Raw genomic sequence first — 23,372 nt, 5'->3', positions numbered from 1 at the left:
CATGGCTACCTTCTCCATCAGCTCGGTGTCAGGGGCGCTAGTGGAACTCACAACCCGTAACAGAAAGGGTTGGAAGACACCAGCTATGCTTAGGGTGCTCAGATCTTCCTGAGATGCAGCTGGCCAGTGCAGATTGACTGGAGGAAGAGAATAAGAATTGGGACAGGAGAACTGGGAAATTACTCTGTCTTCCGAGTCTGCATGGCTCTGTTAGAGTTTTGAGTTAATGAGATTCTCTAGAACAAATAACAGCCCATGGACCCAAGGCAGTACCTTTGCAAGCAAAGACTGTTTAAGTTTTAGCGTTCAACAGAAATTATTAGTGGTTTACCAAGCTTCAAATACTTACTGTCTGGCCTACTATCTGAGACATTGTCTAAACTCTTTCTCTTGACTGCCCATTCATCTCTATTAGTCTGAATGAAAAATGAAGAGGCATTTTGAACCCAATATCACTGTGTTCCAGAAGATATGCTGTTTGAGACTAGCCATACTCTTCCCATTCCTAACAATAATTGAAAACTCATAACATTATCTGGGTGTGGGCACATATGCCTGTAATCTCAGCACTTGGGAGGTGGAAACAGGAGGGTCAGCATTTTAAGGTCATCTTGGCAGTCTGAGCTATATGAGACCCTTTAAAAAACTGATAACATTGAATCCAGAGCTAGCAATATTGTTTGAAGGGTTTGACTCCTTGGAATTATCCAGTCCAAGTCCTTTGATTATCATTTAGAATCATGAGGCCCATTCACATGTGTATAATCTCATTTTTTAAAACACATTTTCTTGTACCTTTTGCTTTTGTTTGCAATACAATCTAAAATGTACTCAAGAAATCCCACAAAATGGAATTGCTTCCACGGGGAAGAAGAAAGTAATGAGAGAAAAGCAGTCACTCTGCACTAAGAAGTCATCAAAAGCATGCCACTGCGTTCTACCTGTTTCTGTCCCCCAGGGTTTCATCCAGAACAAGCAACATACTGGACACAAAAACATTCAGAAAAATCTCCAGATCCCCTCCCACCATCATGGCCTCCACCTCTTCCTTCTCACCCTTGATCTCTCTCTCTCTTCTTCCAGAGTCCCTCCTGAATCTCTCCATCTGGCATCCCAACCAGTCCACCACCAGACGGGAGATCCTAAGCCACATGCAGAAAGTGGCTCTGTTCAAACTCCAGAGCTACTGGCTTCCCAACTTCTACACCCACGCCAAGATAGCGATGGCCGACGAGGGGTCATGTCACGACCTGATGCAGGAGTACGAGACTCGCCTGTGCAGCATCTGCTACAAGCATCCGGGAGGGCTCCCTCTCAACATGAGCATCAAGAAATCCCACCACTCCCAAAAGAAGTACTCCAGCAGGAAGGCCAAGAGGAAGTTGTGGCAGCTGATTAACCCTGTCTTGTGGCCTCTGGAAATGGACCTCAAGCCAGAAGTCTCCACTAAGGCCCAAGAAGAGACGAGTCTTCCAGAAAAGGTAGTTTTAAAAAAGCCTTTTCCGGGAGTAGATTCCTCAAAGGAGTCAATAATCCATATCCTGAACAAGGATGCTCAGCATGCCAAGAAACCCATCATTGTGAAGAAGAGATCCAAGATCCAGCTCCACATGGGGGGCCTCTTTGAGACAAAGTTCTCCAACCACCTGAGGACTTCCACTCCCATCATTAATCACACTACCCCACTGGCAGTCAAGAAGTCCCTCAAGCGAGGCCTCCCTTTTGGGTACACTCATTGGGCCCTGTGTGCTGACGCCTGCGCAGGGGGTCCCTTCCGCTATCACCTGAAGAAGCTGAACTTGAAGGTGGAGGTGCAACTGCTGGACCTTTGGCAGGACCTGCAGCATTTCCTCAGTGTCCTGATGAATAACAGGAGGAGTGGGAAAGCGCTCTTCCGCCACATGCTGGGGAACAGAATCTGTGAGCTCTACCTGAACGAGCGGATTGGGCCACCTTTACCACTCAAACCGCAGACCATTCAGGGCCTGAAGAAGCTCCTGCCTTCTGGGGATGTGAATCCCTGGATCCCCAAAGCCCAGAAAGAGATCTGCAAGGTAGGCTGTGTCTCAAAGAAATGGGTTAGCATCTGGCAGACTAGGTCAAGGCCGGAAAAAAAAAAAAAAGTGTTGTCTGATCATCTATACTCGCTTTGTTAAAGGTAGAATTATCCACATAAACCTTTAAACACTGGGCTCTGGTTAATTTTATAAAGTAAAAAGTTCTGTGACTTTTTGAAACAATCAAAAACTCCAAAGTGGAGTAGAGGAATGTGTGGTCCGTATCCGCCTCCCATTGCTTTTCCCTCCTTCTTCAAATGCAGCCTCTCCAAACCACAAAATTCAGAGGGTCTTACTGAAGGAAGTTTAAGAACTCTTAGGCATTTGGAAGTAGAGTCTTCTCATTCTAATTTCATTTCCATTGTAATAAAACACCCTGACAGAAGACAACATGGCAGGAAAATGTTCATTTGGCTTACAGTTTGAGGTGGCAGTTCATTATTTCAGGACGGTCAAGGTGGGGACTTGAAGCTTCCCATCCACACTCAAGAGCAGAGAGAGCGAATGCACCCACACTGCCTTGCTCACTTCAGGATGCTTTCTTCCTTTACACGGTCTGCCCCAGTGGACCCCATTTCCGGAACTTACTCTTTGAGGCAAGGACTTCCAACCAGACCCAGAGCTCACAGAAAGAAGTTACTCTTCACTGATAGAGCTACTCCTGATAGCCAGCTGCTTCAGGGTGTCCCTTGTCTCCATCTTCCAAGACTGAAATTACAGGTCACCTGCCACCTTCCTGGCATTTGTGTGGGCACTAGAGATCCAGACTCTGGTCCCCTTGATGGCAGCGGCAAGCGCTCTAACCACTGAGCCATTTCCCCATACTGCTTTACAGAGTTCATCAGACAGTTTTTCAAAAACACCGTAGGCACCTCACCGTTGGCAAAATAATGCCCATGTCGCTGAGCCAAGTCATTGAACCCCCTCATAGAGAGCGCTAACCCATTTTCTCTGCCCCATCTCTTTCCATGCCTCCATCATCGCCCAGGCTCTTCAGAAGAGAAGTATTTCTGAGAGCATCCATTGTCCTCCAACACACCCTTTCTCTACTCATTTGCCTAAGCTCCTCCTGCTGCCTGGAATGCCCTTTCCTTGGCTGCCTCTGGTTTAACTCCTACTTATCCTGAGAGGTGCAAACTTGAGTTTACATTTTCTTGCCTTTATAAACTCCTCTTGGGTTTTCCTGATGACACAACTGTTGCCTTCTCCCTCTTCCCAGAGACCTCTGCTCTGTATGTCTATCACACACATACACATCACAAGTAACCCACTGCGGCTCGCCCTGCTGGGAGGCGAGCTCCTTGGTACAGGCCTAGGGCCAGCAATTTGCACAATGCCTGGCACATGGGAGGCACTTGGAAAATAGTTGCCAAGTAAAGGAAGAATGTGAATAAATAAATTCAGCCCAGCACCGATTCATAGGTTTTGTTTGCCCGAATGTATGAAACAGCACTCACCATCGGGAGAGGTCCCCAAGTTGCTTGGTTTCCAAAGCCATTTTGAGATTCAAAGATCAAGCTTTGGGAAGGCACTAGGCAGCATGCAGGATGCAGATGCTAAGGGCTATGAGGTACTTTGCTCTTTCAGTGTGTATTTGCTGCTATTCTCTGACGCTTACAGAGAGACTATGAGAGCCGCCATATTAAAAATATAAAATGAGGGAATGCCCCCCGGATGTCGTAGCTGATGCTTGCCACCTCACTAGAGCTCCCACTGTGAAAAAAGCTAAATCCTGCTGTCTACTGTGTGGGCTAGTCACAAGCTGAAAAGACGAAGCCAACTGAGGGCCCATCTCATAAGATTCACCTTGTGCTTGGATTTCAGGTGCTCAGTGTCTGGTATGATGAATTCCTGAACGAAGAGGACTACTGGTTTCTCATTTTCACAGTAGGAGGGACTTTGGGTTGTGGATGATTCAGGAGGGAAGGGGAAGCGCTTCTGTCTTAGAGGCGCAAAGTAAATGAAATTGGGACTTTTTCCTGGAGGCATCTGGAGGTGGCTGACATTCTAAAGAATGTGAACCTGAGGGATTGGAGGGATGGCTCAGGGGTTTAGAGCATTTGCTGCACGTCCAGGGGACTCGAGTTTCCAAGACCCACATTGGACAGCCCATAACTGTGTGTAATTCCAGCTCCCAAATTTCTGATGCTTTCTTCTGGCCTTTGAAACCACACATGCACATACATACATACATACATACATACAGACAGACAGACAGACACACACACACACACACACACATACATGAGAGAGAAAGAGAGAGAGAGAGAGAGAGAGAGAGAGAGAGAGAGAGGTACAGATTTTTAAAAAGAACATAAAGCTCTCAAGGAGAAAGACAATACATAGCTAACTCTGAGGAAGTTACATTCACGTGCAGTTCTCTCTTAGAGAAAATGAGTTGGATTATGGGGTGTGTGGCATATGGTCTAAAGACCATCAGGCAAAGTCTATGTGACCGGGAGGCAGAGAGATGGAGGATGGAGTTGTCACAATTCTCTTGCTTCTGGCTGATTCCCACATCTGTCTCTCGCTTCTTCTCCCAACTCCTCTCAGACTCAAGCACGCTTCATCAAAGCCCGGTGGTATAAAAGAGAAGCCACAAGCAAAGAGGAGAACATTCTTCTGTATAAAAGGATTCAGGAGTCTCTGAAGTTAAGCCAGGGTTTGGCTAACATGCAGGAAATGGAGTCTATGCAATGGGAAAAAGTGGCCACTGAGAACCTGAAGCAGGGAGGCTCTATCCGGGTAGAACTGACGACATCTCCAGTGTTCTTACAAGGTAAGTTCAGTCACTTTTTTTCTTTTGTTTATCATTACACTTAGAGAACTAGAAAATACAAAACTCATTTTATCAGTGATCCTTTATTATGAATCAGCACTGTGCACTGCAAAGATTACCTCACCTGATCTTCAAAACAACTCATCAAATAACTAATGACCAAGGCCCAAACAATGTCACCCTTCAAGGTTACACTGAAAATGGCCGTCAGGATCTGAGCCCTGGCAAACTTACTGTGATCTCTACTGGCTCCGGAAGCCGGGGAAAACTTGTGCCCACCGAAGCATGGCCACAGCTAGCACTGAGCACCCTGTGACGCCCATCTGGACTCCCACTTCACCACACTGTTTCCAGAGCTGGGTCCAAGGAGTAGTCTGTAACTTTGCCCCAGGTTTCCTCCATATGGAAAGAAGAAACTCCTATGCATATGGCTATCCTGGATGATCCAGAGAGTTCCAAACAAACCCAAGAGCTCAACACCAATGAGGCAAGAGGCTGCTATCCCCTTCTGTTGTCCTGAACATCGTCACTTCTCTTGCTCTTGTAGCCCTTATTGTCACAATGTGGTGACATTGTGAGTGTGTAGTACCAATTCACCTTGTATGACAAGAATTAATATGTGGCTGCTTCTAGAAAAAGAAAAAAGAAACCTACTTCCAAGAGCAAGGGTTTGCAATTATCGGTAGTATCTCTGAGGCATGAGTTATTTCATAGTAGGCGGTAAGGGAAAGGGACGCCTATCAAAAACTACAAGTTTTGCACAGACCCGACAGTAGATATGGATGTTATGGTAAAGGGGGGGGGTGAGGCTTAAAACAGTGAAGCCATAGCACTAAGGATGAGAGACAAAGATGCTTCCGGTCAGATATGAGATGGCCAGTGGACCTCATAAGAGGCAACCAGGCTTGAAGAAGCAAGGCTAGTGATGGCAGACTGACTGGCTAGCTTCCAGGAGCCCTTTTCTCACTGGGAGACCCATGCTAGGTGCTATTGCTTATTGCATATCCTTGCTTTTGACACTTTGGTGCTTCTAATGGAACTAATTATAATAGACTAAGCTGTAAGGATGGATCCTAAGGAACCTGTTTCCATCTTGGGAAGAGACCCCAGACCATTATATACACAAAGAGTTTACCATGAACATTGCAGCTACTTCTTGGTAGCTGTGAGAACAAATAGAGCTTAGACTGTTAACAGCGTTTGGGACACTTGCAAGTACCAGCTATTAACTAGTGCCCAGTAGGGTCAATAACTAACAAATCCAGAGAGCTTAGCATGGTCAACAGCAAGATGCCTGCAAGGTCAGAGGTTGTAACTGCTCTTGCTTCAATCTTTTGATGTCCATAGCAAATAATTTGTTTTGAGCTTTGATTTTTGTGAAATCATTTCAGAACTAGCTGCTCATAAACCAGGATAATGTAGGGCATTTGAAAGTGGTGGGACTCCGCCAAGTAACCAACAGCTAACCAATAGCCAAGGTTAATAACTAAGAAAGCCAGCATTGGAGATGGGTAAAGAAGGCTTCAACTATCCCTAACTGAATAGGAAGCATATAACCAAAGCATAACTAGCTCCCTGGTTGGGGTAGGGGCACACACACGCATAGGGCATGTGGGCCCTCCACTGTCTCAGCCCATAGTAGCCCAGAGAACTAAGCAATTTCAATAGAGATTGCCTCAGCCTCTGTTCAGTTCCTATTGTTGTCCTACACAAGCCTTAAACAAGGAAAATCTAGCCATTTCCCCACTCTTGAAAACCACTCTCACTCTCAGAAGTTCCACTCACTTTTATTCAATGGTTTACTTTCTTGTAATAATTCTTTATAAAGCCTTATTCTACTTGCTCACTTCCCATGAGACTCTGTGTCTTTAACTTCCATTGGCATGAGACAATGAGCCATTAATCACAGGTTGATCTTCCATGACTGTTCAGTATCTAGCATCCTTGGGTCATGCACAACTTGACTACGAAAGGTCCTGTCATTCTCAAAAACCCTACATGATCCTGGCCTATGAGCTGCTAGTTCTGAAACTAATTCACAAAAAGTCAAAGCCCCAAACAAGAAAAATCCTAACCAATTATCTGACACGTATGCAAAAAAGTTAATGCAATAGCAGAATATTTGAAATTCATTTGCATCTCCTCCTTTCAAGTGGTGATTATTTTGAAGGGATCTAAAACCATTCAGATGAATGAGTTACTTCTTATATTGAATTAACAATAGTTCCTTCAGTGTCATCTCTGTACTAGCAAAGAAGGTGGAACCCACCCACTCTAGAATGGAGAAGGGTCTATGTTTCTTTAACTCATTTAACTTAGATAATTTGTATTCTTGATGTAAGTAGCCCATTTAAACACGATTGTCTAATTCGAATAATATTTTAAAGGCAATGTCTTCAAGAAAAATACGTGGATATTTGGCCCTAAAATGGACAGCAAACTCTGTCTTTATTTTTTCCTTCACAGATGTGAACAAGATGACCTTTGAGGAGCTCTCCTATAAGAATCCAAAGTTGGCCATAGAGAAGATCAGTGAAGACTTTAAAATATACTGTGAAAAGGCACCTGCAAAAGGCAAGTGTTTAAGTTTAGATGTAAGGCAAGTGTTTAAGTTTAGATGTAAGGCAAGTGTTTAAGCTTAGATGTAAGGCAAGTGTTTAAGTTTAGATGTGAGGCAAGTGTTTAAGCCTAGATGTAAGGCAAGTGTTTAAGCTTAGATGTAAGGCAAGTGTTTTTGTCAAACTAAGAATTTCCCAACTCTGGAGGCCTAAGCCAAAAGAGGAACCATACCTTGTTTGCAAGGAGATAATACTCCAGAGATAGTCACCATGTGTCCCCACTCCTACGGAGTCCTAGAGGGTGTGATGCAAATCAAAGACAATTATGAATCATTGAGGTTGGTGACAATTAAGATCATTTGAGGGGGTCCCTGCAGGTCTCATACAGGGAAGTGAACCACACAGAGATAAAAATGAAAACCTGGTGCAGATTGACTTTGTCAACCTGAATCAGACTTCAGAGAGTCTAATACATTGGTTATTCCCAATGTATTTAAGCCCAATACAATTTGAGAAAAAAAAAAAGTCTCCTGGTGTAATACAATCCCCGGTGTACAAAGAAGCACAATCTATGTGGGCTTCTGAGCCAGTGCAAAGAAGCTTCCTATAGGGGAGTTCTTCTTACCCTGCTGGGGATCTGGTATCCCACTGGGTCATTATCCCTCCTTTTGGAGAATTTTACTACTAATGATTATATGAAGACTATGAAGCCAGGGATGGAGAGATGGCTGAGGGGTGAAGAGCACCTGCTACTCTTGCAGAGGACCTGGAGTCTATTCCCAGCACCTACATGGCCTCTCACATCTATCTGTAACTCCAGTTCAAGTGGATCCGATTTCCTCATCTGACTTCCATGGGCACTGCACACACATGGTGCCCATACACCCCTTCAGGCAATACACTTCATACACATAAGTAAAACTAACCAGTTTTTTAAAGGAAAGAATACAAAGCTGTAGCTTAAGTTTTAAGCTTCTTTAAGCGTTTCGCTGGCATCTATCATTATTTTAAGATACAACATTTGTTCCAATTTTGTCATCCTAACTGGAAGTGTAAGGAGTGCTCTAGGTAATTTCAACTGGTCATTTTCACTCTTGTAGCGCTCCTCAGACTAAAGAAATGATATGGCTTAGCCTGCTGATTGCCAAAAAACCCCATTCCAAGTACACATTTTAGGGGCTGGAGAAATGACTTCTATGCACACCTGGGGCCCCAGGAGACCCAGTGTGAACTGGACCTGGTCCAGGACTCCATCTAAACCCTGATTCTGATAGGCGCCTTCTCTAGTGAGAGGCCATAATGACATTCTGGGTATCCTGGCCACAGTGCTGACTGGATACCACCTTTCTGTGGGTGTTTTAGTTTTCTCTCCAGCTGTCATTTAGAATACCTGACGGGAGCAGCTTTAAAGGAGAAAAGGGTGCTTGGGCTTTCGACCCAGGCAGAGCCAAAGCAGGAACTCAAGGAACAAGTCACACCCACAGTCAAGAGAGAAGAGTCTTCCTCTTTGTTTCATTTTTTTTAAAGGAATGTCCAGTTTCTTAAGCTTCCTGCATTTGCAAAATTGCCAGCTACCTTAAGAAAAATGTAGGGTGGGAAGTCTTTCCATTTTTTCAAGTCCTGAGCTTTATTTATGCTCACTGTGGCTTAAACCCTGGACATTAGTATTTCAACATACTCTTCACATTTTCACCATCTTTTTTTCCCTAATCTTCAAGTTTTAACTGAATTCTTTATTGGTTGATTTATGATTTTGAAATGTTATTTTTTTTAACCCAACATTTTCAGTGTTTGTTCCTAGGAAGGATTTTTCTTTTAGAGCTTGGTGGGGTTTCTTTTTCTGTTATATCAAGTCTTCTATAGTCTGAATTTCACTTTTCAATCAACTCAGTTGCATTTATTAAGAACCTATGTATATATCTATGGCTTTCAATCATTTTTGTATGCTGCCTATCACAGAAATATTATCAAATCATGTAAAAATACCCTGCATGTGCACATTCTATTTAATATGCATCTTAAGCCATTGACTGTACAACTGGGACATGCTCTCATTTTGAGCAGTGAGATGACTCTATTTCTGCCCTTGATGATTTTATGGCTAGTGTTTTTCTTCGATAAAATTAAAGAGTCTTAGGTAGTCAAGGTTAGCCTCAGACTCGATTTGTAACCAACAATGACCTTGAATTTCAGATCTCCTGCCTCCATTTTGCAAATGCTAAGAATTATGGGCAAGAACGTCACATCTTGCTAGGGATTGAACCCAGGGCTTCATGAATGCTAGGCAAGCACTCTATCAATTAAATGACATCCCAAACCCCAAAGGGTTTTGATAATGGTGGGATCTATGGAATCTATTATTTTAAAAAAAAAACGGTTAAATACATTTCTTAGAATAATCATTCTAAAGTGCACCACAGGGCAAGACACCTGTTCTGAATTGTGTATGGGTTACCAGAATACATTGCAATGTCACATCCTTGGAAAGAAAACAATTTTAGTTAAAGCAAGAAGTTGAGTGGAGCCTCTTAAAGTTGAGGTCAACAGTCAATAAGTTCAATGATTATAAAATAAAACTTTCAAATGACATGTAGAGTGCTTCTGAGAGGACAGCCAAGGTGTCAATGAAGGTAGACCACCACCATGCATTGTGGCCGAATGAAGAATCAGATTGGAAGGCAGGTGGCATCTCATCTTTAGTAATGTACCTAGATGTATAGTGAACTTGGTCTACCAATCTCTCAGGAAGGTGTGCTCTAGGCCTGATGGCCAATGTCTCTCAGGAAGGTGGGCTCTAGGTCTGATGGCAAATATGTACATCTAACACACCTTGACCTGATGACAGTGTCCAGTTGTCCAATGGCCTGACACAGTAGTTGTGGCTGATGCCTGAAAAAATGTCCATTCTTATTCTCTCTTTATAAAATATTGTTACCTAACTTTGTGGTCTTTCTCAGGTTACACAGTAGAAATTGTCAAGCAGCCAAGACACACACCTTCACAAAGGAAAACATCCTTTGTTAGAAAAGCTGTCATAAGGAAGCCTTCCATGAGACCAAGGTAAGATAGGGGATCTGGCTACAGCAACATCTCTAGGTTCATTTCTCTGTGGAGGTTCCCAGACCTTTCTCTGTAGATCATATGCATATGAACAAGATACTCTGCATGTTAATTTGTTTATTTTAAAGTACTGTGTAACATATATTACAAAATAACTTCTTAAAACTATCAGAGACAACTTTTTTAAAAAATTGTTTATATATATATAATTATACTAAATGTATATATACATATATATATATAAAACTTCTATTATTCCCTTCTCATCAAACTTGTTCTGCTTAACCTGCTCTTCTCTACTTTTATTTTTTTTACTCTGTATGTGTGTGTGTGTGTGTGTGTGTGTGTGTGTGTGTGTGTGTGTGTGTGAGATATCCAATACACTTAGAGAGTTACTTGCATGAGAATAGGTAAGAGTTATTTACCTGATCAAGGGCAAAGTACCAGTGGCTAAACCCCTAGGGACTATGACTTCTCTTCTTTCAACAACTGTTAACTGCCTATAGCCCCCCAGGGAGGGGTGGAGCCTTGCAAGCCCCTCCCCCACCCGTGATGGCATGCTGATGGGCCTGGTCTCCTACGGGTCTCGTGCAGGTCACTACTGATCTTGCGAGTGCACAGGTGCCGCAGCCCTGTCATGGTCAAATGACAGACAGCACTTCGCAGCACTCCTCGTCCTCTGCCCCCTACGCTCTCTCTGCCTTCTCTTCTGAAATGTCCCCTGAGCCTAGGAGAGGGTTGAAATCAACGTTCCATGTCGGGCTGAGCACTCGCCAGTGACTTATTCTGAACATTCTGATAATTATGCGTCTCCACATTAACTCTCACTGTCATGGACGCTCTTCTACATGAGCCTGCAGAGATCTACTGTCATCCACACTGTACATGAAGCATATTTTGTTGAGTGCTATCCTTCCTCTAAGCATTTACATTGTCTCTCATTTTTCACTGCTGTAAATAGCACATGTGCCCCATCCTCACAACTGGTCTCTCACTTCATGTCTCTCCATTTTCTAATCAGTCTCTTTAAGAGTCCATCTCCACTGGGAGAAGATTCTGTGGCATTTCCTGCGGAGGTAACACCTGTCTTTCTTTCCACTTCCCTTAGCACAGATGCCACTTAGACATGAAAAGTTCCCCAAATGTTACATCTGCTATAATTCCCTGATCTGAAACTGCATCCCCAGAGACCACCACCTATGTGCTACCTTTTAGTACTTTATACTTTAGGCATGCTTCCTTCTTTCTTGACTATACTTTTCTCTGAGGCCAACTTATTCATTTTACTCCATTTTTGCCTAATTGCTAGCTACATGAAAAGTTCATCTCTAGATTATGAAAACATAATAGTATACAAAAAGACAGTCAAATTTCTGGGAAACAATTTTGTATAGAAAAAAAATGCCCACCAGAATGCTACTGTTACTGTAGCATTCACCGGTGGTTGTGAATCTTCTGTCCGTTCCAAACACTCTGAATAACCCCACCACCACCCCACCACCCCCGCACACACTTAGATAATGGAATAGTTTCCTGCTGTTCTAATCTGTGCTCATCACTGTTCTCTATTCAGACCACAGAAACATTTCCAACTTAGTTGACCACAAATAATACAAGTCTTTTCTAAATCCTGTAAGTCATACAGCCCGTGACCTAAGATCACAGCCAGGGTCAGGGACTCCAGTCACAAGTCTTCTAAGCTTGTCTCTAACCCCCATTCAGTGTGAGCTATTATTGATCATATGCTTGTCTTGGCCATTCTAATGATATAGATGATAATGCTAATATAATACATATCATACTAATAAGACAATTCTTATCCCTTTCTATTTGTTGTTTGCTTTGTTCTTTTTTCAAGACAGGGTCTTATGTCGCCCTGACTCTCCTGGAACTCACTATGTAGACCAAACTGGCCTCGAACTCACAGAGATCCGCCTGCCTCTTGCCTCCCAAGTGCTGGGATTAAAGGCGTGTGCCACCACCGCCCGGCAGTTCTTGCTCTTAATCTAAGACATAAACTAAGGAAAATGCAAATCTGATGTTTAAGTGTTGTGATAAAGTTTTGTCTGATTCCTATGAGAGCATAATAGAAAGAGAAAAAAATTTGAGTACAGATTTTAAAAAGTTAGACTATAGGAACAGTTCCTAAACTGCATGTAGGAACTTAACTGCATAGAAATGGGATCGTGTATAGGTTTGGAATCCCAGATAGAACAAAGATGGACCCAGTTAGCTACTTTTCTTGACTTCCTGTAAGGCCTGACATTTTTAATTAAAAATGAAAAGAACGGTGCCTGGAGAGATGGCTCAGTGGTTAAGAGAATTTGTTGCTTTTGCAGAGGTCCTGAGTTCAGTACCTGGCACCTGTATGATGCTCACAAACACTAGTTTCAGGGCTCCAACACCTTATTCCAGCCTTTGCTGGTACAAGACATACAGGTGTTAACACAGACAAGCAGACAAAGCACTCATACATATAAAGCAACACTGAATATATCCTTAAAAATATTTTTGTGATGGGTAAATGCACAAAAACATATTCAGTAGTAAAAGTATAAAATGTAGTGTGAAGCTCCACGGCTTCTGTTTTGAGTTACTATTTGGACTGTACAGAAGGTCACTGGGATATACAATCTTTAAAGGGTCTGGTTAGTTTCAGTGCATGATTTTTTTTATTATTTGCATCCTTTTTATTATAACATTTAAAATAAATAAGAAGAATGAAAGACAATTTAAGAAAATGCAGATCAGGTACCTTGTGGAAACACACCTGTGGGGAGCAGTGCTCTCTAGAATTCAACCTGGTGAGTCAGTTAAAGAAAAATAAACTAGAAAAAGCAAATAAAACCATCAACAGCAACAACTTGGGGAGAGTGAAGAGTGAGAGAGAGAGTGGGCTTCACCTCCAGAGATGCTACAATAGTCACACACACACACACACACACACACACACACACACACACACACACACACACCAAAAAAAAAAAAACAGGTAAGCACAGAACGCACATGGGGCAGGCATCAGATAAAAACTGGTTCTGAGGTGGTTCCTATTTGGACTTGACAAAAACATCTAAGAAACTATTCAACAAAGCAAAGGAAATTGTGTTTAAGGAATTGAAGGAATGTATGAAAGCAACCATTAGTCAACTAGAGATAACCAATAATGAGATCAGTTATAACCCAACCAAACTTAGGTCTGGGCTAGAAAAAGCACAACTGGATGAAAAGCTTGCTAGACAGAATCGACAGAGTTAGTCTGGAGGAAGAACCAGGGAGCTAGAAGATGGATCAATAGACATGATCTAGTCTGGAGGACCAGTTCCCGCACAGCAGAAGGAGCCAATAGTCATCCTTTCACTTTCATGTGTACCATAAAACACACGACACAGGCCAAAAGACAGACATGGACACACATACAAACACACAAAAATAAATACAATTTATTTATAATTTAAAAAAAATCAGGACTGAAAAAAAAGGATTGTACAGAAGTTGAGATTGCTAGGAAATGGATCAAATTCAACAACTTAATGTAATAAACCTCTAAAAATGCCCAAATTTCTAAAAGCAGACTCAAAGACAAGTTGAAAGTATTGATAAATCTATAGAAATAACAAAAAACTGAAAGATCCAAAAGAAAAATGTAGTAGTGATTAAAAACTTGGTCTCCTTTAAGCATCATCAAAAAAGTAGTATTTTTACCAGGTGTAATGGTATATTATTGGTGGTAGTATTAAGGCAACTCCATGTAGTTAAAAGGGAGGTTTATTTTGTGGGGTAACTTACAAGTGAAGGGATAGGTTACAGGGTCCAGGGAAAGGTGTAGTGCAGTCCAGTGGTGTTCTCTGGAGAACTCTGCTCTGTCTACCTCCAGCGTCCAGGGTCCAGGAACCAAGAGAGCTGGCTCATCCTGATCTCGGGTCTTCAGGGTCCTCTCTTGGCCCCACCTTGTAGGCATGACAGTTACTGAAGCCTCAATGGGGCTTGGAACTTCCAGATCAAAGCTGGAATGGCTGCCCACTACAGTGTATATCTTTAATCCCAGCATTTGGGAGGCAGAGGCAGGCAGATCTCTGGGAGTTCAAGTTCTACAAAGCAATTTGCAGGCTAGCCAGGGCTACACAGTTAGACCCAGTCTTGAAACAAAAATAAAAACGTGATAGGTGTTTGGTAATTTAATTTTTTTCATATAGCAGAGAATAGGCAGTATCACTGGAGAACTCTGTGAGATACTTAAAGCAAAGACCGTGCCAACATCACAGTTGCTCTTTGAGAAAACAGAAGTAACTTTCACTTATCATATTAGGCCAATATCATCCTGAGTCTCAAAAGAGAGGCAGCATAAAAACACACAGACTATTATTCTCTTTTGAATCTAGACATACAAGTGCTCAACAAATAGCAAACTAAATCCAGTAACAAATAAAAGTATTATTTAGCATAACCAATTGGAATTTATCTGGGTAACACAAGATTGAGTTAACATCCAAAAATCAAAACAATATTCTGTATTAGTTGGGCTTCCCGAGAGTAGCAGAGCCAATAGAATGAGTGCGTATTAAAAAGAGACTTCTTTTTAGATTGTCTTATACAGAATAGCTGGAGTAGTCCAGCAATGGTCATCTCACACTGGAGAGGTTGAGAACGAAGTAGCTGCTCAGTTCACAGGCCTCCGGAGTCCCAGTCTGGTGTTGAAGACATGGAGACGTCCTGGAGAGTCACGGGTCCTCATTTGTTAACCTGCAGAAGCTGATTCTGATGTCAGTGAGGAACTGCATCAGTGACCATAGATGAACTTAACAGGGAGAGTGAAGGCGAGTAGGCAAGAACAAAATTTCTCTCTCATTTCCCTTTTATCTGGGCTGACGCTGGAAAGCACCACCTATATTTAGGATGCGCCTTTCCACTTCTGATAATCTGATCAAGTAAACCTCTCACAGCAGAGCCCAGTGACTTACCTTTTAGTCAACTCCAGACCCAAGCAATTTGATGACCAAGATTAACCATCACATAAACCACATTAAATAAATGAGGTAGAAAACTTACATGATTATCTCAATTGATACAAAGTCTTCTTTACACCATCTATTTGTGATTTAAAAAAAAAAACTTTCAAAATGAGAATAGAAAAAAAAACTATCTCATCCTGATAAAGGATATCTATCAAAAACCTATTGGTAATATCCAACAAAATGGCATACGTACATAAAGGAGATGGTAAACTGGTCAAAAGATGGGAACGTGCAGAGAGTTTCAAAAGATAACTGTGACGTAAAATGAGATTAAGTGGCCAGTTAAAGTTGGAGAGAGGAGCGAATAGAGATACAGTGGCACCATGCGCGTGAAGATGAAACCCGGGGAGTACAGCCTACTCAGAAAAGACTGCAAGAGAAAAGGAAAGAGCATTGTGGGTAAAACATTAGCGCTAACTCCATTCAAGGAGCAGCCTGGCGTTGGTGGTACACCCATTTAATCCCAGCCCTGGGAAGGCAGAGGCAGGCAGATCTCACAGGCTTGGAGTTGGCGCTAGGGCCGGTGCCCTGCTCTATTTGCTATTCGGAATTCTCCACGGTCACAAGCACTGCTCTGTTTTCCAGGAACATAACAGAAGTCCTCCTAAATTCTCCACACCTGGATTACTTCCGGGAGTTCCTCAGGGTTCGGAAGGCTGAAACTCCATTGCAATTCCTGGTAGCCATCCAGAAGATCATGATGGAGACGAATGAAAAGACCTATAAGAGTGCTTTGGAAAATATAACCAAGACTTACTTCCACGGCAAGGTCCCTCCTGGTATGCCTCTCTTTCTCCTGATTCTCGCTTCAGTTTCTTGGGAGGACAAGTCTGGGAAATAGCCTGGCTCCATGAGAACCCCAAGAGAACAGAACAGGGGAATCGCTACATGGGAGAAATATTGAGACCAGGAGAATGAACGCAGAGGACAATATTCAGCCCAAAGCCATAATACTGGTAAAAGGAGCCTCGTGTAAGATAAATTCATGTACATGCTTATTAATTTCACTTCGTGTTGGAAGTTAATCCCTGGAGGGTAGAGATAAAGTGCTGTGTTTTCTAAACAAAGAAAGTAGAACATGTTGAAGTTAACCAGCTTATCCGATCTGTGGAACTTCAACACAAATTCAAATCACATGATCATCATCAAAGCAACTAGCGTGGGACTAGCTCTAAGCCAACAGGTGGTCCTCCTCTCCAAGCACAGGTGTGAAAAGTTGAGTTGGTCGATCTCAAAATCGATCATGAACTGTCTTCTTTTCCTGTCTGAGGTAGTGGTAAGCTTGGCCCATGGGAATTCCTCTTAGGTGGAAGCTGCAAGTAAAGTGTTAGCTTATAGCTCTAGAAAAGGGGGGTGCGCACCTGCCCCCGGCGAGGTGATAGAAGCAGTCTGTCTGCTGTCACAGAGGAGCAGGTGGAGTTCCTGTAGGCGGGGAGGGGGCTCGCTGTGTGCTTGCTTGCTTGCTTGCTTTGGTTTTGTTTAATCCAGGACAAGGGTGCAAATTCAAAATTAGAAAAAAGTTCACAATTAACAATCTAGGTCATTTGTTTGTTTTGAAACGGGGGTCTTGCCGCATATTCCAGGCTGGTCTGAAACTCTCACCCTTCCCCACTTCTGCCTGCCACCTGAAAGGATTTACAGACGTGCCCCGGTCCAGCATGCCACGGTTTGTAGGTGCAATCTGAATGTGGTGATAATGAACTCGGAATCACTGATATTGCCTTGGGGGCACGTTGAGAAATTATAAGAGAATATAAAGGGCTTATCCTTAGTGTAACTTAAACAAGAGGGAGCCCAGATTTGAATTCTCTAATCTCCCTGGGTCTTTCATCGTCCTCTGTCTATCCGTTTGGGTCTGAATGCTGTCCTGTGAATCTGTCCCTGTGCCTGCATGTTCCTGTGTGTGTCTCTAGCAAAGGGCTTTGCTCTTTCTTATTGAACAACACAGAAAGTACCAGGAACAGGGTACTTTACGGAAATGTTTAACAGTCTTACAAGGGATCTTCGAAGTCACTGATTCTAACAGAGTCCACCTGACCCGGGTAACAAACCATCCAACGCTATAAGCACTATCCATACATTGCTCCAACATTTATGGTGGACATTTATTTTATAGAGCTGGTTTGGTCCTATTTTTCTGTCCTCAGCAAATGACTATCATAACATACATACACACGTGCATTAATCTTGGGACAGGAGCATGGAAGAGGACATGTTTAAGACTGCAGCTGTGTATTAGCTTCCCTTGTTAAAATGAATTACATGGGAAATCTAAGACAAGGAAGGTTAGTTGTTCCAGTGTTCCCTAAGGGCAGGTTAACAGCCTAAGTACACAGCTCTAGTAGTCTTCAGTCTTAAGTGACCTCAGGTGCACTGTTAACTCTACCTGCAGCCCAGCCAACACTCCTGCCTTTTAGAATGGAAGAGATATTTTATCATAATACATTGCCACATGTAAGAAATATTTATTTACTGACTTTCAGTATGGGTTCTATATATAATTATTTGGGGGGTCTCAAAGAGAAAGGAGCATCTAGATGTTCCTCTGATACACTTCCAAGTCTCATTAACCAGCCTTCCGACCTCTAAACATGAAGAGCACCACACTGCACTCCACACTGATATTTCTGTCTTGGACCCTCCTTCTGCACCCAAAGATTACATTTTCTTCCTTCTCTCCTAAGCCTCTCCCTAAACTGAAAAACTTCACCCCAACTACAGAAATGGGTTTAAAATTTAAGATTTTATTTCCCTTTAAACTTTTGTCTTTGAAATGGGACTAAGATGGTATTTTGTCTACAAAAAAACAATTTTTCTTAACATTTGAAATATTCTTTAGAGATCTGTAGATTGCAGAAGGCTCTGAGTGAAGCCGGAGTGAGAACAGAGGACCGTGAGACTTTCGCATGAAGCGGCCAAGCAGGAAGCAGAACTGACTCTCTCTCCCCCCTCTCTTTCTCGTCATTTAGAAGAAATACTGCAGTGCGATGCTCCTCTTATGAAAGAAATTGTTCACATGCGTAACATCACCACCACCACACTGCTGATGCTCCAGGGCTACGTCATGAAATCTCTGGAAGAAAAGTGGTGAGTATGCTCAGAGAAGGCGGCTCATTCTGGAGTTGCTTCCTGGCTTTGAAAAGCCACATTAAGCAAAGGTCTCCGAGTCTTCACAGTGTACTGCCAGAGCCCTCCTCCCAGAGAAACGCCAAACTTACTTTGAAATCTCCTGCCTGCCAGCACCAGTGCAAAACACACACACACACACACACACACACACACACACACACACATACAAACACAAATACACACATACACATATGCACACACACAAACATATATGCAAATACACACACAAACACAAATGCAAATACACACACATGCACACACACATACATATACAAACACACACACACATATACACACACAAACACACACACAAACATATATACAAACACACACATATATACACACACAAACACACATACACACATATACACAGGCACACGTATACATACACACAAAAACATACAAATACACACACATAAACACGCAAACATTTATGCACACACAGACACACATACAAACACACATATATACATACATACACATACAAACACACACATACACAAGCACACACACATATACACACACAAACACATATGCACACACAGAGACACATATAAATACACACATATATGCATACATACACACATAAACACACACATACACAGACACACACCCATGTATACACACAGACACAAATACACAAACACATATGCACACACACAGACACACATATACATACACACATATATACATACACACAAACATACACATATACAAACAGACACAAACATACACACACACACAGGATAAGAAAGAATACAGTGTTAAGAAAACAGGCTAACTGTGTAAGATTTGGGATAGCAAGAGGAATGTGGAAGCCGACTTGAAACAAGACTGCCTTGCTGTGTTTCGTGCGCCCTGGTTTTGTTTCTTTGATATTCTCGGTCTCCTTTCTGGTAGGTTTAGAGAGTACCAAGAAATGTTCCCGCCGCGTCCTTTGGAGTTGGAAAGTGAAACACACTCTCCCCCTAGGAAGCCCTCCAAGTCAACGATCCACCTGCAGGATTCCCAGGTCAGTGAGGAGGAAAGAAAAGCCACTGTTGGCTTGGGGAACGATGACCTCTGTGGGGCTGTTGGATACGTCACTGGAAGAATCGCTCTTGGGTGGTGGGGGGGTTGTGTTTTAAGCCTCATTTTACTAAAGGATAATCTGAGGCTCAGAAAAAGTATGATGGGAAATCCCTTTCTGGTCTGCCCCTCTGTCACCAGCCAAGTGACAGGGACAGGATTAGATACTCGGAAACGAAAGTGTTAGTGTTTCTGCTGCCCGTGCTTATTGGGAGGGTGTGGGTTGGCCATCAGCCAAATGGCTCTCTAATCTTCCTGCACCAAGATTAGTCTGACTTACACATCCCGTCACTGGCAATGTAAGCCTCCCCTTGCGTAAGCCTGGACCGAGTGTCCCACCAACCAGCAAACCCCAGAGAGACAACGTCAATGGCTGGCGCTGAGAATGCCCATTCCTTCTTCCAAACACAATTACCCCTCTTATCCTTTGTCCTGTGGGAAGAGAGAGAGTGAGGAAGAGATGGGAATGGTACTCAGGGAGGTCTTTTCATGTGGTTTGAGTCGGTTTGACAGAGAAGTTTGAGTCTAATTCTATCAGACTCCAAAGATTAAATTAAGATATAGCTGAAAATAAGATTTAACTCCAATACTGTAGACACGAATATGTGCTGCTTTTTTTTTTTTCTTTCTCCACCCCTTCTGTGTGTGAACCAAATCTGCCAGGTCACCATGAGTGACTGGATGTTGGAAAGAATCTATGGAGAACCAGAGAGCTTTCTTTGAATTTCAGCTCTTCCAGGTCAGATAGAAAGACACCAAATGTTCTCACCGCCTGCTGTGGGCCACACACTTTGTCACACACACACACACACACACACACACACACACACACACACACACACACACACACACTGAGGCTCACCACATCCCAGAAGGCTGTTTTTGTCTTACACAGAGATGCAGAGCAAGTAAATTGGCCCAAATTACACATCTAAGGAGAAGCTAGGCTGGACTCTGAAAGTCTCTAGCCCCCAAATCCAGTGCAAATCTGGTGTTTCACCGCTGGCTCCCCACAGCCACGTCTGCATTGATCTCTCTCCGCGAACTGGGGTACAGGAGTGAGCACGCCCATCACGAAGATGCTTTTTGGCTCGATGTATCAAATTTTCTAGCAGCAAATGACCTGGAGAACAGCCTCCTTGTGCCCTACTAAAGGAGCGCAGAAGCAGAATCCGTTTGCTTGTATGGGGGGAGGGGACAGGAGCGTGGGAGTGGGTGTGTGTACATTCTTAAGGGTTAGAAATGAGTCTACTCATTTCTCTATTTCTGTGACGCTTTAAGATCTGCTAGCTAAGCTGTCCCTTTCTCCTGTGAGCAGAAACTAGTCTGGGTCCTCTGTTCCTTCCTGTTTGGAGTGCTGACCCTCGCTGCGGGAAGGCAGTGTGGGAAGAGTTTGAGCAAAGGCTGTAGGAGGACTGATTGGAGCTGGGTTCTTCTACTGATGGACCACTTCATTGGAGGCAGACTGATGAGTTTCCTCACCCTTGAAATGGGAGCTCAAAAAAAAAAAAAAAAAAAAGCGTTCCTTTGGAGAAGGGAGGATACTATGTAACCAATAGCAGGTCTGCTGGCACACAGTAGGTTCTTGGCCAACAGTAGCCATGCTAATGGATGCCCCTTTCCTTCCCCAGAAGAAAGGATGGATAAAAATGATCGGCTTCATCAGAAGCTTTTGCAGCTACCGCAGATTCATGAAAAATCCCAAGAAACGCCTGCAGCTTCTAGATTTTATCCGCCTGGAAATGTACAACACCAAGGAGAGTGAGTCGCTCCCCCGCCATCATGGCTAGCCCACATGAGAACTCAGGCAGAAGGCTTTGGGCCAGGCCTGCATCAGCCCCAGTGAACAAGACTGCAGAACCTGGGTGGCCAGGCCTTCTGGGACGGTGACGCTTCTCAAAGAGCCAGCAAGTGTGGGAAACAGCAAAGGCACTTGGAAAGCTCACATTCTAAATGTGTAATCTTTTTATTAATTCTTTGAGAATTTTGTGCATGTGTACAATATATTTTGATCACTGGCCTCTTGCTGGTTTCTCTCAGATGCACTCCCTCCCTCTCCAGCCTCTCCCAAGGTCATGTTCTTTGTGTTTTTACAACCCACCAAGTCCTGCTCTGTGCCGCCATCTACCATAGCGTGGCTATCTTACCAGCGAGGACTCACTCTTTCTAAAATGATTTCCTTACGCTGCTTTATCTGGTCTTTTAAAATGTCTCTAAAGTTTGCCTGGCTGTATAATTGCTCCATGTTATTAATAAAGAGGCAACAAAATTACAAGAACATGTAGGACAGAAATGAAAATCTTTAGAGATAGCATCACCAATGCTTTGAAGCTTACATTCTGATCGTAGCCTACATTCTGAGGATATGCATACACATATATGTATATATACATATATATACATACATATATATATATATATATATATATATATATATACAAACTCTCCATTTATAATTTGCCTTTTTCTTTAGTGTTCTATATTGGACATCCCTTTCTGTCAGTACACCTCTATCTGCTCAGCTTTTGACTGGCATAAAGTGTCCATTGTATAGATTTATTCAACTGCTTCATCCATGAATAATTCCTTCCTTCATGACCATTGCTAAGAGTGCCTTAGGGTGTGTACTTCACCAGGTGCTGAGACTTCAGTGGTAAAGATCATACCTACTACTTTTACTTGTGTGAGTTTAAAAGGTCACTGTAGGCCTCCGTTTCCTCACCTGTAGCATGGGCATAACTATCCTTATCTCACAGAGCTGTTGTGAAGCCTAACTGAGGTGATAACTTAGGCATCTTTGAACTATGCTTAGCAGTACTTTGCAACAGAATAACTAACTAGTCTATTGTCACTACTATGTAAGGATGATGAGTGACTTCAATAATGGTTGTAGCTGGACCCTCGTTAGTACTGACAGTGGTCTGGGAAGAACACCTCGAAAACATGACATGAAGTTGAGTTTTCAGGAGTGAGCAAATTAGGCAAGTACAGTGGGAAGAGAGTATGCCTAGAACCCTAAAACAAGATAGTACAACCTAGAAACTTCAAACAGGCTGCTTGGACTAGAGTTGAGACAGGGAAAGTGTCTGAGATGACATGGAAGAAATTGGCAGTGACAGGCCATGTCTCTCTGGACTTCTGGGTGGTTCTAACAGTCACTCAAATGTACAGTGCTTCTGTGGAAGAAATACCTTCAGAAACCACTGCGCTAATTTATACTCCTTCGTATTCTCACCAACATAGATTTTTTTTTTAATTTGGTTTGATCATATTTCTCTCAGGTCCTTCACCCTAGGTGTGACCTCTCTGGATTCATGTTCTGTACCTGTTATAAGTATTTTTAAAACTCTAAACCTAACTCTCCTTAGAGCCCCCAGCTCAGTACCCTCTGCCTGTGGCACCATGGCCTGAGTTGCTTAGGGTGCCCGCCATTCTGTTGTCCATCTCTCTAGCCACTCAAGGTGCTGATAACTCTCCTGATAAAGGTCTAACCCCCAAGAATCTGTCTGGTGGTCCCTCGGAACCCTGAATTTGAGATCTGTCATTCTCTACCTTAGCTTTCTATTCTCCTTCCCTTTAACAAACTTTTCTTGAGTTAAGACGTTTGTTGTTTTTCAAATTCCCACCTAGATGCTAAACATTGACTCCTCCCTGAGTCACTGTCCATCAGAACCACACTCCCATTTGAAAAGTCGAGTCTGCATGC

General features: G+C 42.9%; 1 protein-coding gene across 6 annotated transcripts in view; it reads left to right on the top strand.

The window, feature by feature from the left end:
• Positions 1–23,372, top strand: part of Rgsl1 (regulator of G protein signaling like 1) — a 61,077-nt gene that overhangs the window by 19,245 nt on the left and 18,460 nt on the right. For 5 of the 6 annotated variants that reach the window (XM_042258321.2, XM_076547641.1, XM_076547642.1 and 2 more), the window contains 9 exons: positions 1,084–2,054; positions 3,882–3,944; positions 4,611–4,836; positions 7,303–7,410; positions 10,352–10,454; positions 16,055–16,248; positions 18,439–18,556; positions 19,499–19,610; positions 21,298–21,427. In XM_042258321.2, the coding sequence (XP_042114255.1) occupies positions 1,084–2,054; positions 3,882–3,944; positions 4,611–4,836; positions 7,303–7,410; positions 10,352–10,454; positions 16,055–16,248; positions 18,439–18,556; positions 19,499–19,610; positions 21,298–21,427 (2,025 nt within the window). The remainder of the gene's footprint in view (positions 1–1,083; positions 2,055–3,881; positions 3,945–4,610; positions 4,837–7,302; positions 7,411–10,351; positions 10,455–16,054; positions 16,249–18,438; positions 18,557–19,498; positions 19,611–21,297; positions 21,428–23,372) is intronic. The other variant, XM_076547639.1, reaches the window with a different exon arrangement.

This window comes from Peromyscus maniculatus, chromosome 11, assembly GCF_049852395.1.
Source record: "Peromyscus maniculatus bairdii isolate BWxNUB_F1_BW_parent chromosome 11, HU_Pman_BW_mat_3.1, whole genome shotgun sequence".
NCBI classification, from domain to species: Eukaryota; Metazoa; Chordata; class Mammalia; order Rodentia; family Cricetidae; genus Peromyscus; species Peromyscus maniculatus.
The sequence above is the reverse complement of the archived record's forward strand: the minus strand, read 5'-3'. Positions and strand labels throughout refer to the sequence as shown.